An 18371-nucleotide genomic window follows, 5' to 3' on the forward strand; every position below is an offset into this window, starting at 1 on the left:
CCCCGGCACCACATAAAAATAAATAAATAAAATAAAGGTATTGTGTAAAAAAAAAAAATTCTAACCCCAAATTATCCATTAGTCCCCACCTGTCCTTGTGAAAGGCGATTTCTATAGCCTATCAACCAGTGTTAACTTTTGCAATATCTATTAAACATTATCAAACCAACTACTTTATTAAACATGCAAGATGAGGACCACTTTAATAGATAATCCAGCTTTGAAGAAAAGTATAGGTGTAGGTCAAGAAACATACGGTCTAGCCAGAAAGGAAGAACACAGGTTCCAGTACAGTCATTTAAAAAAAAAAAAATCGTAAAATGATATATGATGAATGCCAGCTTTACAGTTCAAAGAAGGGTAATAGAGGGAAGTCAGGGACTGTCCCAAAAGGCGACCAGCAAATACGGGACTCGGGTGGGAAAGTCCTGCGTTACTCCCTCCCAGCCCGTCTCCTGTCCAAGCAGCTCTGCGGAGGTACTGAACGCAGGCGCCACCGGAGCCGGCCCGCCCCTCCACCTCGCTAGTCCTTTCGAACTGCCCCCCTCCTCGGGCGCTGCAACCCGGACGCCAGGCTCCGCCTCTGCTGGCTCGCAGTGGCCGCGCAGGCGCAATCACTCCTGGTTGTACTGCTGCGGCCCGGCCGGGCGGGGTGAGTTGAAGAGACGGCTTGGGGTCGCCACATCTTCTCTGTCTTCGCTTAGGCAACTCAGGCCGGCGGTGGGTGGCGGGTGAGCTGGAAGACAGGTTCCCCATGTCCACTCTCTTTCCCGATTCCCGGGGTCCCCGGGGGGTCACCGTGGGCCGTGTGAGCGCAGCCTGGCCCGCTCCGTGTCTAGGCGGCGGCAGGAGGAGCCTGGGGTCGGGGCGCGAGAGGGGCCCGCTTCCCTGCTTCCTGGTGACCCCGGCGTGTGGCGGCCCTACACCCTTTCGTCCTCTGTGCAGCGGTCTCTCACAGTAGTTTCTCTTGACTCACTTGGGGTGCGTTTATTAGTGACTGGAGGAAGCGAGTCGAACCACGGCTTTCTGGCAACATCGTGCATCAGAGGCTCTGGAGTCTCGCTGCCTGGATCCACATCTCTATCCTCTAGTTACCGGCTCTGGGACTTCAGCAAGTCAATTAACTCTCTTTCTCAAGTGTGGAATGGAGAAAATAATAGATCGTATCTCAAAGTAGTTGTGAGGATTAAGTAGGTTAAATATGAAATGTTTAGGATTGAGCGTACTACACAACAAATTGTCTTCTTCGTTCATCTTTTTGAGCCTGGGTCTCAAGGGAAATTGTGTCTCATTCTTTTTACACTCACTCTGGAAAATAACAACTCAAAAATATGTGATTTTTTTTTTTAACAATATAGGCTTTCGTTTGCATAGACTGTTTAAAAACAAAACTTTCCAAATTGTAACAGGGGTTCTCTTGATGTTTTTCTTTTCCCCTAAACCTTCTGCCTGATCTTCTTTCCCCTAAACCTTCTTCCAGATCTCCTTTGCTCTAACCTTCTCCCTGATATTTTTCCTAAACTTCTTTCCCCTGATATCTTCTCCCTAATCTCATTTTCCTTGAGTCACCTCTTTAAAAAACCCCTGTTCCCCATGAAGTGTAGAATCACAGCCTTTGGGACAGACTGGAGTCCTCAGTGTTTCTTCTTTGCTGGCAAAGCAATAAACCTTTTTCCTTTTTCTCAAGATCTTGTCTTCCTTGTTGGATTAGTGTGGGGGGGCAAGGACTGACCTTTGGGTTACAAAACAAGTTAGCTGCATATCCTGTGTTAAAGAAAAGTTAGGTTATGCTGAAGTTGAAAACTGTAAAGTTTGATGTTTGGAAAACTACATTAGAAAAATGGCCAGAACCTATTTGTGCTGAAGAGTTAACAAAACAGACCCGAGACTGCTATTCTTCCAAGGTCCTGCTTGCAATGTTGGCCCTTGTTTGGCATTTGGGAACTTTGATTTAGTAGTGTTCAAACCTGAGTACAATTAATTTATCCTAAACACTGTGCTTCAAGCCCAAATTATCAGTTTCTATAAAAATCTTGTGCTCCAAGTCTCTAATGGTCTTTCTGGGTGGAATCATTGGATACATGTTGCTGCATATTCCTTGTTGGGGAAAGAATGCTCTGTTTCCTCTCTCCAGGGAGGGGGAGAACATAAGGAAGTCTATTCGTGATTCCTCCAGACCCCACTTGTGTCTTTTTCCATTATGATCAGATTGTATATTCATATAGCATGCTATGGTGAAAGTAAGCCCTGAATAGAATATGCTGAGTCCTGTGTATCCTTCTGTCAAGTCTCCAAATATGGGAGGAGGAGGTCTTGGAGATTGCCAATTTTGATGATAGAAAGTATTAAACTTTTATAATTGGATTTTAATTGTGTCTTTTTTCATTTTTATTTATTGCAAAACAGTATTGAATCCAGGGATGCTCTACCACTAAACTACATCCCCAGCCCTTTAAATCAAAATTGGAAAAGAAACTACATAGAATTGCTATATTGTGGGTTACTGTACAACATGATTCTATATGTTTACACATATTACATATGTCAGAAAAATAATGCAGATATTCTTTCTGTTGCTAACAAGTTTGAATCAATGTTTTTTTTTTGTTGTTGTTTTTAAGTTACATGTTTTTACAAGTTCTAGGTCAAATGCCTGATTCTGTGTATTATTTTGCCAGATTATCTATACGTTAATGCTCTTTTTTTATCAAGAGTTTATCTGTAATATTGGGAAAAAAATGACAACCATTTTCATGGGCCATTTCCCCCTAGATTCTGTTAGTAATATCTGTCTCTTCAGGACATCAAATTAAAACTGATGGAGGTAGGCTGAGGTTGTGGCTCAGCGGTAGAGCACTGGCCTAGCACGTGCGAGGCGCTGGGTTCGATCTTCAGCACCACATAAAAGTAAAAACAGATACAAATAAAGGTATTAAAAAATTGATGAAGGTAGGTTTGTAAATTTCGGGGCAGAAAGATGAGAATTGCCATCTGATTGTGTCTCTTTGACCTCAATAAAGTTGAAGACTAGGAAGTTTTTGCTAAGTGAGTGAAGAGGTGAAGGAGTTGAAGGAAGGCTTAAGGATAGTGAAAAAGGTTTGTGTGGAGAAGATATAAATTAATTAAAATGTGTAGTGGATAATGTTAGACTACTTCTGAAACTTTCTCCAGACATGGATAAAATGATTAATTGGATTCATCTAGGATTGGATTCTGCCAGAGGGGTGATATTGTAGTGATTAAAGCTGCGCACAAATATGCTGGTTCACCTCTTTCTTGGTACCTGGTAGGGTTTGCATGCCCCCACCCATTCTTTTCTAGTTAAAGTTCAATGTAGCCAGGTAACTTGTTTTGGTCAGTGAAATATGAGCAGATGTGATGTATAGTTTCAGGTGGAGCTTTAAGAACCAGCACTGCATTTGCAACTTCCACCTTTTCTGTGTCTGTAGGGATTTTGATAGGAAGCATTTTCTGAGATGCTGTCTCTTTAGCGTGGACACTAAAGGAGAATAGGAGTGACTAATCAAGCAAGTTGGAAGAACTGGGAAATTGTGATCAGAGAAGGGAAAATTAGGAAATTTGGAAGGTGGAACTGAAAGCAGATGAGGAATGTTAGAGAAGGTACTTAGAGATGAGGTGGTCAAGGAACTCAAAGACTATTTTTCTGTGACCCTGAATAAAGCCCTTAATTTGTTGCAACTTGATTCAATAATGATGATTCTTTATCTAAAGAAATGGCCTTTAGCTGGGGAAGTTGAGCATATGGTCATGAGGCCTGGGGTTCTGTTTCTAGCACTACCAAAATAAATAAATAAATAAATAAACAAACAATGTCCACTAAATTATAAACTTGAAATCAATCTCTCCCTCTCTCTCTCTCTCTCTCTCTCTCTCTCTCTCTCTCTCGGATTGGACTCAGGGGCACTCTACCACTGAGCCACATCCCCAGCACTATTTTGTATTTTATTTAGAGACTGGGTCTCACTGAGTTGTTTAGGGCCTTGCTAAACTGCTGAGGCTGGCTTTGAACTTGCAATCCTCCTGTCTCAGCCTCCTGAGCTGCTGGGATTTCAGGCATGTGCTGCTATGCCTGGCTGAAGGCTCTCTTTCTGAAACATTAAATGATAATATTCAGAGCTAGGTGCAGTGGCATAGCCCTGTAATCCCAGTAATTTGGGATACTGAAGCAGGAGGATTGCCAAGTTTGAGGCCAGACTCAGCAACTTAGTGAAACCCTAAATAATTTAGTAAGACCCTGTCTCTAAATTTAAAAAAATATGGGGGGTGGGGAATGGGGATATGACTCAATGGTTAAGCCCCTCTTGGGTTCAAGCCCCAGTACAAAAAAAAAAAAAAGTTTCCACACGGAAGTGATACATGCTACTTATTACATGCTACTTAATGCAGCCCAACCTGTGTAATTTAGGGAGACCCAGTCTCAAAATATATAAGCTGGTGATACAGCTCAGTGGTAGAGCACCCCTGGGTTCAATACCCAGTTTTGCAATAAATAAACAAATACGAATGAGAATAAATATTCAGGAGTTAGTATTGAATCGAAAGATCCATTACTTTGATTATTAAAAAGTAACCACAAAAATTGTAATGTAGCTTAGTCACCTAGCAGGACAGTATTAGGTAGATTTTAGGCTGACTACTCTAAAAGAGACTCCAAAATATAAAATTAAATAAAATAACTTTCATCTAAAATCTTTAGAATTAACTGAGTTTTTAAGAAATATAAGTGATAGGGATAATGAATACCATGAAGAAAGAGACAAATTCAGTGTGGGACATTATATTATATAACTTTGCCACTGAAAAAGTGTTGTGTGGGCCCCCAGTAATGGCTTCAGTTTGGAACTTGTTAGGCAAAAATCTTAGGTCTTGTGCTAGACTCATTAAATCAGAATCCACATTTTAATAAGATCTGCAAGGTGACTTAAGTGCACTGCCACTATCTTTTTAAAAAGCCAGTTTCCTCGGCAAGTAAAAGGTTGGAAGAACTATTCTACATTAAAAGATAACAGGAAAAAAAAGTATAAGAATACTAAAGAAACATAAGTAATATAAAGTACAAGCCTTGATTGAAACCTTATTTAAAAAGCCAATTATAGAAAACACTTTTGGGTCAACTAAGGAAATTAGACTAGGATAGAAAATGATATTAGAGAAGTGTTAATTTTCTTAGATATGATAATGATCTAGTTATATAGGAGGTTTTTTTTTTATTCTTCAGTGATACATGCTTAAGTATTTAGGGATGAATTTTCATTATCTGTGCAACTTATTTTCAAATATTTCAGCAAAAAAAGAAATATGCTGCCAGGTACAGTGGCTCATGCCTGTAATCCCAGTGGCTTGGGAGGTAGAGGTAGGAGGATAGATAGTAAGTTCAAAGCCAGCCTCAGCAACTTAGCAAGGCTCTAAGCAACTCAGTGAGACCCTGTCTCTAAATGAAATACAAAAAAGGGCTGGGCCTATGGCTCAGTGGTTAAGTGCCTCTGGGTTCCATCCCTGGTACCAAAAAAAAAAAAAAGAAAAGGAAAAACACTCATATATGTCTATATATAATTGATTTTTCAGTGAAAGAAATATAGCAAAATGTTAATAGATGTGACATCTAGATAGTATATGAGTATTCATTATACTACTTTTTTTCTTAATTTTTTTTTTTTAGTTGTAGTTGGGCACAATACCTTTATTTATTTATTTATTTTAATGTGCTAAGGATTGAACCCAGAGCCTCCCACATGCTAGGCAAGCGTTATACTCCTGAGCTACAACCCCAGCCCTCTGCTCTTTTAACTTTATAGATGTTTAAAATTTTTCATAATAAGTTTGAGAAAAAATGTGTTTGCTTAAAAAGATAGAAATTTATTTATTTTTCTCAGTAATCAAGCTGTAGATAGTATAGCACAGGTAGGGGACTTTGCTTGGCTTATATCTTCTAACCCTAGTCCAGTGTGATATTCCAGGGGGGACACACAAATGTTTAGTCTCCTACTATCTCCTTGCCATAAGGATGAGAGAAAGGACAAGAGGAGGACACATTGTCCAGAAGCAGCACTTATTTAACTTGCTGATTAAAACTTTTTTTTTTCCCCATTCACCTAGATATCTCATATCTGGGGATATGTCTTAGTTAAGTCTGCTATAAATTACTGTAGGCAGGGTGACTTAATTTTTGTTTTATTTATTTTGGTACTGGGGATTCAACCCAGGGGTGCTTTACCACTGAGCTATATCCCCAGTCCTTTTTAATTTTTTTTATTATGAGATGGGGTCTTGCTGAATTTTTGAGGGGTTTTCTAAATTGCTGAGACTGACATCAAACTTGCAATCCTCCTGACTCAGCCTCCCAAGGAACTGGGATATTAGATGTGCCTATTGCACATGGTGTCTGGGTACCTTAAACCACAAACATTTCTCAGTACTGAAGACTGGGAAGTTCAAGATCAAGGTGCTGGCAGATCTGTTGTTAGCAAGGCAATTTAGACCCCTGTTAAACAGACCTATTTGTCTTGGCCATGCTCTCTTTGTGTCTTGACAGATACTAGCCTAGCTTTCTGGCTGCTTTTTATAAGATCAGGAATCTCATTTGTGAGGGCTATACCCTTATGACCTCGTTAACCTCCCAAAGCTTTCATCTTCAAGTATTCTCACATTAACGATTAAATTTCAACAAATGAATATGGCTTGGAGAGAGGAGGACACACAAATGTTTAGTCTATAACAAGGTAGTTGGTTAAAGTCAAATGGAATGTAACATTCAAACATTGTCTGTGTTTTTGTGGGTGTGGGCATGGTATTGAGGATCAAACCCAGGGCTTCATGCATGCTAGGTGAGTACCCTACCATGGAGCTATATCCCTAGCCCATTTTTAAAAATTTGAGACAAGGTCTCACTAAGTTGCTGAGACTGGCCTTGAACTTTAGATCCTCTTGCCTCAACCTCCCTAGTAGCTGGGATTACAGGTATGTGACACTGTGCTCGACATGTATATTAATTTGAATAAAGATTTATTTTTTATATAGTGTTTCCATCTTTTTCCTCTGTTGTTGATTAACTAAACCAATTAAAATTGAAGCTATTGCAGTTTTCATATGTGTGAAATAAAATATATAAAATTTCAGTTTTGAAGATTAAAGTATATTCATTTTTTTTCCTTAAATCTTTTCAGTAATAACAGATGCGGGTAAAAGATCCATCCAAAGTTTTATCTGAGAAAGGCAAAAGAAATAAAAGGCCTTCGATACCTCATGATGAAGATTCTTCAGATGACATTGCTGGTAAATTATGATATCTAGCATCCCAAATGGTATTGGAGAAAAGAAGTAACAATGCATATTTTTAATTGATGATCCATTACTGTTTATTTTCACTGTTTCTGTATAAAGTTGAGGATTGTCTAATTTCAAGCTCTGATTGTTTTTTCTTGTTGTTTTTTTGTGGTGCTGGGGATTGAACCCAGAGCCTTGTGCCTGTGAGGCAAGCACTCTATCAACTGATCTATATCCCCAATCCCCTGATTGGGTTTTTATTGGGATTTTTGTTTAGCTTATAAAGTAAATAAGAATTAGTACTTTCTTTCTTCTTCTTTTTTTTTTTTTTTTTTTTTTTTTGGTTCCTTTTTTATAGTCTGTTAAAATCAAGTCTCCAAGCCAATAGAGAATGGGCAGATAGTGAGTGACCCTTTGGATCTGTTGACTTTACAACTTGCTTTCTGAAGCCTCATACCTTATGTTTTGGTGTCTGAGGGTTTTCTTCATTTCCTCGAAGGTTATCTCTCCATTTATAAATAAGTTTTATTATGTCCATTTTAAATGTTAGTGCTTCAAGATGGCTAGCTTGCGGGGCCTGTCGTTAGAGCTCAGTAGTAGAGCGCTTGCCTCATGTGAGACCCTGGGCTTGATCCTCAGCGCCAAGTAAAAATAAATAAATAAAAATAAAGATATTGTGTCCATCTACAACTGAAAAAAAAAGATGGCTAGCTTGCTATAGTGAAGGAAGTCTGAATTTTAAAAAAAAATTTTTTTTAATAACTTTATTTATTTACTTTTTATGTGGTGCTAAGGATCGACCCCAGGGCCTCACCCCTGCTAGGCAAGTGCTACAGCCCCAGCCCCTGAATTGTTGTTTTTTTTTTTTTTTAATTGTTGTTGTTGCTGTTGTTTGTGGTGCTTGGGGTGGAACCCAGAACCTCAGGTATGCTGGGCAAGCACTCTAGCACTGAGCTATACCCCTTGCTCCTGATTATTATTACATTAGTTCTCTTTTGCTGGTTTTCCACAGTTATCACTTTCTCAGATTCTCTAAAATTCTTTAAAATTCTTATTTCCTTTTCATTCTGCTTGCTGTTTTCATTTTTTCCCTTTATTGTCTGCCACAGTGTTTTATCTTATGTTCTTTTTAGTTTAGCTTTCAATTTTATGGTTTCATTTGTTTTTAATTCTGCTTCTTTCTTGAACTGTGCCAGTCCCTTCCTATTATTTTGCCATCTTTTTCTAGAGTGGTTGTTTCTATTTTGTTTTTTATTTCATGGCAGCAATTGCTTTGCTGTTCGTTTTTTCCTTTTTTCTTTTCCCTTATCATAGAATTTGTGGCTTTGATTTCTCTTCGATTACTCATTCTTTGATGTAGGATTGCTTTTCTTGGATGAGCTAGTTTTAGAATATTTTTATAAGAAAGTGTTGTGATTTGGATGAATGTTTAACAAGGGACCCATGCATGTTAATCTTGTGGTCCTCAGGGTGGCACTCTTTGGAGGTAGCATGCAGTGGAAAGTTCTTAAGTAATTAGTGACATGCTCTAGGGGCTGTGGGTCCCTAGCCCATCTTCTTTATTCTTGCTTCTTGTCTTAAGAGGTAAGTAGTTTGCTCTGCTACATGCTTTCACCATGTTGTTCCAACTCCTGTCCAGAGGCCCAAAGCAGTGAAGCCACTTACTTTCGGATTGGAACTTCCAGAACCATGAGCAAAAGTAAACCTTTTATTATTATAAGTTAATTAATTTGTCATTATAAGTTAATTCTCTCAGGTATTTGACTAATACAGGGGTGAGAGCTTTGTTGAGTCCTATCTAGTTTTGACTTTAAGATCATATCATAGCCTTTACTTTTTTGTGACTAAGAGGATTATGCAATCCTAGTTTTTTTCAGAACTAAAATACCTCTTCTCCCTAACTGCCATAGAGACAATACAATTTCCTGAAAATATGTCTTGCTTTCTTTTTTTTCACTTAATGAACGAGAAATTCCTTTCTTTTCAAAACAAAATTGGATATGTGGAGCTCCTGCCACTGTTGTTAATGCGTAGCTATTTAGATTTTGCTATGTATCTAAGAAGCATATGTTTATGAAATCTACAGCTGCATTATTCTCTCTGCTTTCTTCTATGTGCACTTCTATCTGATGTCTACTGCTTTGAGATGTGAGCCCTGTCACTTAATTCATGACTTGGGACTTCAGCTATCTCCTGTTTTCTTCCCATTCTTACTGCCTTTTGAAAATTTCTGGGTGAAAAAGAGGGAAATGTTCATTTTTATGATAGCATTTTCAAATTTGAAAAATTTCTTATAAATTTTTTCTTAATATTTTAAATTGAAAACAAAGATTTCAGTTATTGTTTTTGATTTGTTTAATGTGAAAACACTTAGACTTTAATTTTATATTCATGGATCCCTAAGGATTTATTTTTCATTATACAATGAAACTAATTATAATAAACTGAAGAAATTTACTTATTAAAATAAAGGAATTTTTTTACTTATTCTTCCCAGAAGAGATAGTGAATACTGTTTAAACAGCAGTTACTTACTATAGGAAGATTTTAGGCTGGAAAATTCAATGCTGGAAATGGAACCCAGGCTTGCACATGACAAGCACTCTATATACTGAGCTATATCCCAGCCCCTGGTTGAGATATTTAAAAGCTAATAGATTTAATTTAGGTTCTGGAAACTTTTTGAGTTCACTTATCTCCGAAATTCTTAACAGTTTTAATTTTAAAAGTCTGAATAGTACAATCAGAGAATGTTTAAATTGTACCCTGGGTGGATCCCATTTTAGAGATTATGTAGAAAGGTATATAGAATGGTTTTCCCCTTAGAATTTTGAAATATAAAGTTCAAACAAAGCAATGGCATTTGGTAAATCATTTTTAGATCCTTTACATGCTGCTTATTCATTAATCTTCCCCAGAATTTTTCTTTCCTTGGTGGCATGGGTGTTTTTGAGAGACACAACTGACTTCAGAATTACTTCTTTTATATTTGTTTGTATAGCTTGCTATTGATATAAAATTAGAATTTTTAATGTTTCATTCATATTTATATATGATTTTTGTGATTATATTTTATTATAAATTACTTATCATATTCTTAGTCTTTAGGATGAAAGAGAATTAATGCATAGTTCCATTAACTAACTTGTTTCTAGTTAATTAGCAGGTTAAAAAAAAAAAAAAAAAAGACTGCTTTGCATTTAGAAAGTGAAATGCCCATACTTCTCTTTTTCCTTTTTCAGTTATTTATTCTTTCTTTTTTTGATTTTGGTAGATAGTTATAGTTTTGATGTATGAATATCTGAGGTAGAGTATTCAGGTATTTGAGAGAAATGGAGTGTAACTGTGCCCCTGGGAGAAGAACAGTTACTTGAGGACTTAAAAATATATTTGCCTAGGGGGTTATGGCTCAGTGGTAAAGAGCTTGCCTAGGATGTATGAGGCATCTCCTATAAATAAATAAAATAAAGGTCCATTGAAAACTAAAAAAATATATTTGCCTAGTTTTGGCCAAAATATCTCCAAACAGAGCACACAGTAGAAGCTGTTATAAAGGATCATTTGAGAGCAAACAAAATAATTTGTTATTTGAAAATATTCATTAAGGAGAATCCTGAGAACTCTGGGTTCTTTAAATTTTACCATTATTCCTCTTTCTTCTTTTTCCCAATAATGATGAAAATAGCAACACAGCAAAGCTAATATATGTAAAATGATTTTATATATGTATTCCCCCCCCCCTTTTTTTCAATACTAGGGATCATCCTGGGCTTTGTGTAGCTAGGCAAACTTGCTCTACCACTAAACTATATCCCCAGCCCTCTTTTTGGTGCTAGAAATTGAGTTCAGGGTCCTGTACATGCTAAGCTGCCACCAAGCTACACGTCTAACCCCTGTATGTGTATCTTAATGGATAGAAAATAGTAAAAAATGCTTGACACATAGTAGCCATTCAATAAATAATCTCCTTAACTTTGTTTTTATTTTTTAACTCATTTTAAATTTGTAGGAAGATACAAAGAAACACAGTGTTTTAATCAGCTGTTTTCCCACTGTGACTAAAAGACCCAACCAGAACAATTATAGAGGAGGAAAAGTTTATTTGGGGGAAAAGTTTGTTTGGGGGCTCATGGTTTCAGAGGTCTCAGTCGATAGCTCCATTCCTTGGGGCTGGAGATGAGGCAGAACAACATGGTGGAAGAGTGTGGCAAGGGGAAACAGTTCACATGATGATCAGGAATCAGAAAGAAAGGTCCTCACTTGCCAAATACAAATATACAAAAGCCCCACTTACTTCAGCCCCACCCTATGTGTCTTCAGTCACCATGCAGATGATGGGATTAACTTAATCCCATCAGATGGTTGATTCACTGAGTTAAGATTTTTGTAAACATTCATTTCTTCTCTTAAACCTTACATGGTCTCACGTGTGAGCTTTTGGGGGATACCTCACATCCAAACCATAACATTCAGTGAGGACCCATTCATCTGTCACTCAGCCTTCCCTGATGTTAGCATCTTACATTGATTTAGTACAGTATCAAAACCAGTTGTATAATCCTTAGTTTATTCAGATTTTACCAGATGATGATGATGATGATGATGATGATGATGGTGTGTGTGTGTGTGCAGTTTTATTACATGTGGAGCTTTGCATATTTCAAGGAATTTGACTGTACCACTCTCACCACCACTCTGTGTGTTACCCATTTATATCCACACCCTTCTTTGTTCATATTCCCTAATTTGTTCAACTCCCTAATTGTTAATTCACAGATGTTATATAAATGGATTTGTGTAACATGTATCCTTCTGATTTATTTCATTTTTGAATCCCTTTGCTTTTTAGTTAACAGCATTTTAATGCTGTGGACTTTTCCTTCCTAATAATAGCAGTAGTAGAGCCAAGAAAAAAAACAGTTCACATTTTGTTTCATCTTGTTCAGGAGGTTTAACTTGCCAACATGTAAGTCATGCTGTTAGTGTGAATCATGTGAAGAGAGCAGTAGCTGAGAATCTATGGTCAGTTTGTTCAGAATGTTTAAAGGAAAGAAGATTCTATGAAGGACAGCCAGTACTTTCTTCAGATACTTGGTTGTGCCTCAAGTGTGGTTTTCAGGTAAGAAAAGTATTATTTATAGTGAGTATGTTTTATACCTTTCCTTAAATGCTTACTGTGAGTGGGACATAGTCATGCCTAGGACTTAAGTTTATCCCATTCTTAGATTGAAACTTTCCAAAAATAAACTTGGAAATGTTTTAGGTAAAGTAAGATATATGAAATGTTCAGAAAGTAATTGTGTCGTTCATAAATATTTGAAAAGGGAATCTCACTCACTTGTGATAGTTCTTATTTCTGGACCTTTTAATCCTTTAACCTTTTGTTTTTACTTAGGAAAGGGATCCAACTTTTTAGATTCATTTTCCACTCTCAAAGATTATTCTGCTTTTTTAAAAAAAAGTTTAGATAACTTGAGTATATCTAGAAGTTTAGAAGTTATTGTTATCTATAATAAAAGAATATTCTAATTAAATTAAAAATGTGTACTTAGGGGAAAAAAAAAAGAGCAGTCTCTATTATCTCAAATAGAAGTCCAGAAGTTGGGCCCCTTCAGGGTTAGTTATTTCAAGAGAAAAAAAATAGTAAAGGCTGAGGCTTCTATTTTTCTGCTGGGCTATATCTAATTTTACAGTTTCAAGATGACTGAAGATGCTTTAGGCATTATGTATCACAGAAATTGCCAAAGCTCATAAAGAGGGGGAAAGAATATATCCCTTACATTTTTTCTTTTTTTTGGTACCAGGGATTGAACCCAGGGGCACTTTGCAACTGAGTCACATCCCAGCCCTTTTTATATTTTATTTTGAGAGAGGTCTCACCGAATTGCTTAGGGCCTTGCTGTGTTGCTAAGGCTGTCTTTGAACTTGTGATCCTCCTTGCCTCAGCCTCCTAGCCACCGCACCAAGCCTATCCCTTTCCTTTTAAACATATGTACAACTTCCCCAGAAATATCCATCAGACTTGACTCTCTCTCAAGTTATGTTAGCAAGAATTATAGTATATCATTTCTTTACTTAACTAAGTGGAGGAAATTATTATTTTTGGTCTGTGTCTCATTAGTTCACAGAGAGGCTGCAGTGGAAATGTATATAGGAGTAGGGAATATATTTGGGGAGGGGCACTACTGACCTACCAGGATGATCTGCGTCCCACACTATGCAAGACAATAAATAAATTTCTAAATGATAGGGAAATTAACTTTGCTTATGATTGTTTTAGGCAAATACTATATCATGAAAAGTAAATTAGTCTCTACAAAAATTAAATTTAATAAGAATCTGTATTGCTTTCTGAAACAGTTCCCTTTTGCTTGGAAGTTAAGACAATTTTTTTGTATTTTTGAGTACAGGTTAAGTTTTGACTAATTCAAAACAAACTGTGTAAATCATACAAATAGTATTCTGTCATTTTCAGGGATGTGGTCAAAATTCAGAAAGCCAGCACTCACTGAAGCATTTCAAGAGTTTCAGAGCAGAGTCCCATTGTATTATAATTAGTCTGAGCACGTGGATTATATGGTAAGTTAAATTTTGTTAGTACTGGTGTAAACAAACCAAAAACCAAGATCTTTTTCTTTGAGCTTTATAAGGTAACATAAAGATGTAATACCCATATATGCTATTTAAACCTGAACACAGTCTATAGAAGTTTTTGTTTTTTGGGGAAAGGCCTAGGAGTTGAACCCAGGGCCTTGATCATGCTAGGCAAGTGCTCTACCACTGAGCTACCTCCCCAGTACCCTCCCCCTTTGTAACAATCTTGAGACAGGGTCTGGCTAGATTGCCCAGGCTAGTCTGTAACTTGAGATCCTCCTCCCTTATCTTCCTGAGTATGTGAGATTATAGGCATGTTTCACCATGCCTAGTTCGTAGGATAATTATAGAAAATCACTGTTACCCATGAACATAAAATTTAAATGAGGGGAAAAATCTATTTTTTTCCTACTTTTCTCTATCATTTTCCTTATACCATAAAGAAAAATTCTGTCTGGTTGAGTTTTCATAATTGACTTGTTACAGAATTCTGGAGTTTTAGTGAAGGAAGTTACTTCAAACAGTCCAGGTGATTTGGTGATTTCTATAGTGAAAGGGAAAGCCTGAGCTTAAGTATTTTATAAGAACTTCTCAGGCGACTCTGCTACTTAACCCTGGTAGACCTCCTATTCAGTTTCTTCATTTTATTTGTAAGGAAACTGAGTACCATTTAATTTTTGTTTGGTTACAAAGTAAAAATTTAGGCACCAAAATAAGTTTACCAGCATACCATATGTTTTAGTGGTGTAAATGAGACACTTTTGTTAAACCATGATGCAAAAAAAAAGACCACCAACTCCAATTTAAATCAAATTAAAGCAAGCTTGTAATTCTAACCGGCTAGGGCTGTCTCTCCCGAAACCCAAGGGAATAGAAGACAGCCCTCCAACTCTCTAGGAGCATAGTTTTATAGCACCAAAATGTTGCAAAAGTGGGGTGTCTGGAGAACTTAACAGATAACAGGATTTTGACAAGCATAATACAAAGGCAGGTAGTAGGTTAATGGTCTAAATGGTTCAGCACTTAGGGAGTAAATTTAGATCCCAACACCAGAATTTATGAGGTGCCACTAGAGTTTCAGAGAGGGTCGTTATCTGCCCAGGGAAAGCCAGAATTTATGAGGTGCCACTAAAGTTTCAGAGAGGGTTGTTACCTGGTCAGGGAAAGCCAGGCATGGGTGAGTTCAAGGCATGGGCAGGTATTCCAAGCAAGTTTAGAAATTGCAGTAATTTATAGTAAAGGCAAAAAATTAACTCTTTATGCCTTTGTGACAAGATGGCTCCCAATCTTAAGAGGGAATTAGGCTGGGTTTATCACTTTCCCTGTATTTTACAACAATAATCTTCTAACTGGAGTCTGTAGGCTCAGGGTCCCTTGAATGTATTTTCTGGAGTTTTCAAATTTTAAGACAAACATTTTAACTTATGTATGATTTTAGGATTCCAAAATTAATACAAAGATATTTTGGCTCATTTTGGTGTTTGCTGCATTTTTGATTTTTTTGTTTCTTTGTTTTCGTTGTTGTTGTTGGGAGTCTGAGGAAAGAGTAGAGAGAACTTAAATGAGGGGAAAAAGTATGTAAATGTAAATGATGCATTGGAGTTAAGCGACAAGGAGATGATGTCATAGTATTGCAGCTAAATAAAGATTTTACTGTGGTCATGTACATTGTGTGATGCATCAGAATCACCTGGAAGATATTTTAAGACAGATTTCTGGGTCCCAGGCCTAGAGATTGTGATTTAGTAGTCTGGGCTGGGGCCTGAGAGTTTGTATGCCCAGCAAGTTCCTAAGTGTTGCCAGTACTGCTGGTCCAGGAACCACAGTTTGAGAACCACTGAAATTAAAAGGGAAAAAAAAAAGAATTGGCAGGAAAATTGGTAAAATAGGCTCATCTCAAATCAATCTGCTCTGTTGTAAGTACTGTATGAATTGTGATTTTAATTTTTAGCCAAGTAGACAGCCAGCATAATAAATTAGTGTTAGTTTTAACTTATTTGGGTTTGTGATTTTATTTTTACATTTAATTATCTAATTTATTTTGTTTTTATAGTTATATGAGTTTGGGTGTGTGTTACAATTATAATGAAAATAACTAAAGTCATATTTGAAAGTCTATAGAATTATTTTCCTATGAAAGAAGATATTCAAGTTTGTCAAATATAATTAATTATAGGAATTTAAATGTTGTCCTATTTTAGTTTTTCTAATTTTTTCTTTTTATTATTATCTTTTACTTGTTCTAATTAGTTATACATGATAGCAGAATGCATTTCAATTCATTGTACACAAATGGAGCACAACTTGACATTTCTCTGGTTGTACACGATGTAGAGTCATACCACATGTACTCGTTTTTCTAATTCTTTTTTTTTTTAAAGGAGAGAGAGAGAGAGAGAGAAGAGAAGAGAAGAGAAGAGAAGAGAGAGAGAATGAATCTGTTTTGTAGATGGCACAACACAATGCCTTTATTTTTATGTGGTGCTGAGAATCGAACCTGGGTCCCGCTAAGTGAGCACTCTACTGCTGAGCCACAGTCCCGCCCCATTGTTTTTCTAATTCTTTTTTTTTTTTTTTTAAAGAGAGAGTGAGAGAGGAGAGAGAGAGAGAGAATTTTTAACATTTATTTTTTAGTTCTCGGCGGACACATCTTTGTTTGTATGTGGTGCTGAGGATCGAACCCGGGTCGCAAGCATGCCAGGCGAGCGCGCTACCGCTGAGCCACATCTCCAGCCCCATGTTTTTCTAATTCTTAAGCAATAAAAAACAATGATTACAGTAGAATACTTTACTAGTTTGGATTAGAGGAGAGCCAACCTGAATTAGAGAAAAAATCTGAACTGTATAAAAAGGAAAGGTAAATCACAGACTTTGTAATTTAATTACTGCTAACAAGGTTAAGGTTGCTAGATAGTGGATATAATACTACTCAAAGCACAGTGGTTCTTATCTCTTATTTCACATTAGAATCATACTGGAGGATTTTGAAAAATCTGTAGGTGCCAATGGTCTTTTCTTAAATAACATCTATTAAATCAGGGTTCTGTATTTTTTTAGTTTTGTTGGTGACTATGAAGCCTAAACAGAGTGAAGAAGCAGTACTTAACGTTAACATATAAACATTTAAAGTATTCAAAAGTTTGTTGAAGGAACATTTATTTCCTTTGTATTCTTGTTACGTTACTGATTTATGAGCCCTCCTATTTCACGTTATCATCTGTAAAAACAAAATATATGAAGATAATCTATTTTTTTTAAAGAAAGAGTGAGACAGAGTATGTGTGTATGTGTGTGTGTGTGTGTGTGTGTGTGTGTGTGTGTGAGAGAGAGAGAGAGAGAGAGAGAGATTTTTAATATTTATTTTTTAGTTTTTGGCGGACACAACATCTTAGTTTGTATGTGGTGCTGAGGATTGAACCCGGGCCGCACGCATGCCAGGCGAGCGCGCTACCGCTTGAGCCACATCCCCAGCCCATGAAGATAATGTATTTTTAAAAGTAATTCTTTTGTGATTTTTTGAGGAATTAAACCAGATAATGCATGCAAATTTAGAACAGACTCTGGTATATAATAGGTTCTCAATTAAAATTTGGGGGGTTATTTTTAGTGGAAACTAGAATTAAATTATTCTGAGCTCTCTCTTTTCTCCAAATTCACCATAACATCTTGACTTTTTATTTTTTTGTACTGAGGATTTAACCCAGGGTGCTTTACCACTGAGTCACCAACCCAGTCCTTTTTATTTTTTATTTTGATTCAGGGTCTTACTAAGTTGCTTAGAGCACTACTAAGTTGCTGAGGCTGGCTTAGAACTTGTGATCCTCCTCCCTCAACCTCCAGAATTATTGGGATTGATACTCCTCCCTCAGTCTCCAGATTTGTTGGATTATAGGCATGTGTCACCACACCCAGCCCATGTTGGCTTTATTTACTTGCTTTTTTTTTTTTTTTTTTTTTATTCTTTTCTAAAGAGAGAGTGAGAGAGGGGAGAGAGAGGGAGAGAGAGAGAGAGAGAGAATTTTTAATATTTATTTTTCAGCTCTCGGCAGACACAACATCTTTGTTGGTATGTGGTGCTGAGGATCGAACCCGGGTCGCACGCATACCAGGCGAGCGCGCTACCACTTGAGCCACATCCCCAGCCCTACTTGCTTTTTTTTAAAATACTTTCAAAGTTAGTATATTCTATAGCAAGTAAAACAAATCGCAGTAACAGTAAAAATTTCTTTATATTTTATTATTTGGAAAATGAAAACATTTTACATTTTGTTATTTATTTTGGGCACCAGGAATTGAACCCAGGGGCACTTAACCACTGAGCCACACCTCTATCCCTTTTTTGTATTTTAGTTAGAGACAGGGATTTGCTGTGTTGCTTGGGGCCTCATTAAGTTGCTGAGGCTTCCTTTGAACTTGCAGTCCTCCTGCCTTAGCCTCCCAAGCCACTGGGATTACAAGTGTGTGCCACCAAACCCAGCTGCATATATTTTGTT

General features: G+C 37.0%; 1 protein-coding gene across 4 annotated transcripts in view; it reads left to right on the plus strand.

The window, feature by feature from the left end:
* The first annotated feature begins 629 nt into the window (after positions 1 to 629).
* Positions 630 to 18371, plus strand: part of Usp45 (ubiquitin specific peptidase 45) — an 82232-nt gene continuing 64490 nt past the window's right edge. For all 4 annotated transcript variants that reach the window (XM_026402529.2, XM_026402530.2, XM_026402532.2 and 1 more), the window contains exons 1-4: positions 630 to 652; positions 7185 to 7293; positions 12231 to 12403; positions 13760 to 13863. In XM_026402529.2, coding sequence (XP_026258314.1) covers positions 7194 to 7293; positions 12231 to 12403; positions 13760 to 13863 — 377 coding nt within the window. In that variant the 5' untranslated portion in view covers positions 630 to 652; positions 7185 to 7193. The remainder of the gene's footprint in view (positions 653 to 7184; positions 7294 to 12230; positions 12404 to 13759; positions 13864 to 18371) is intronic.

This window comes from Urocitellus parryii, chromosome 8 (genome assembly GCF_045843805.1).
Source record: "Urocitellus parryii isolate mUroPar1 chromosome 8, mUroPar1.hap1, whole genome shotgun sequence".
Lineage (NCBI taxonomy): Eukaryota > Metazoa > Chordata > Mammalia > Rodentia > Sciuridae > Urocitellus > Urocitellus parryii.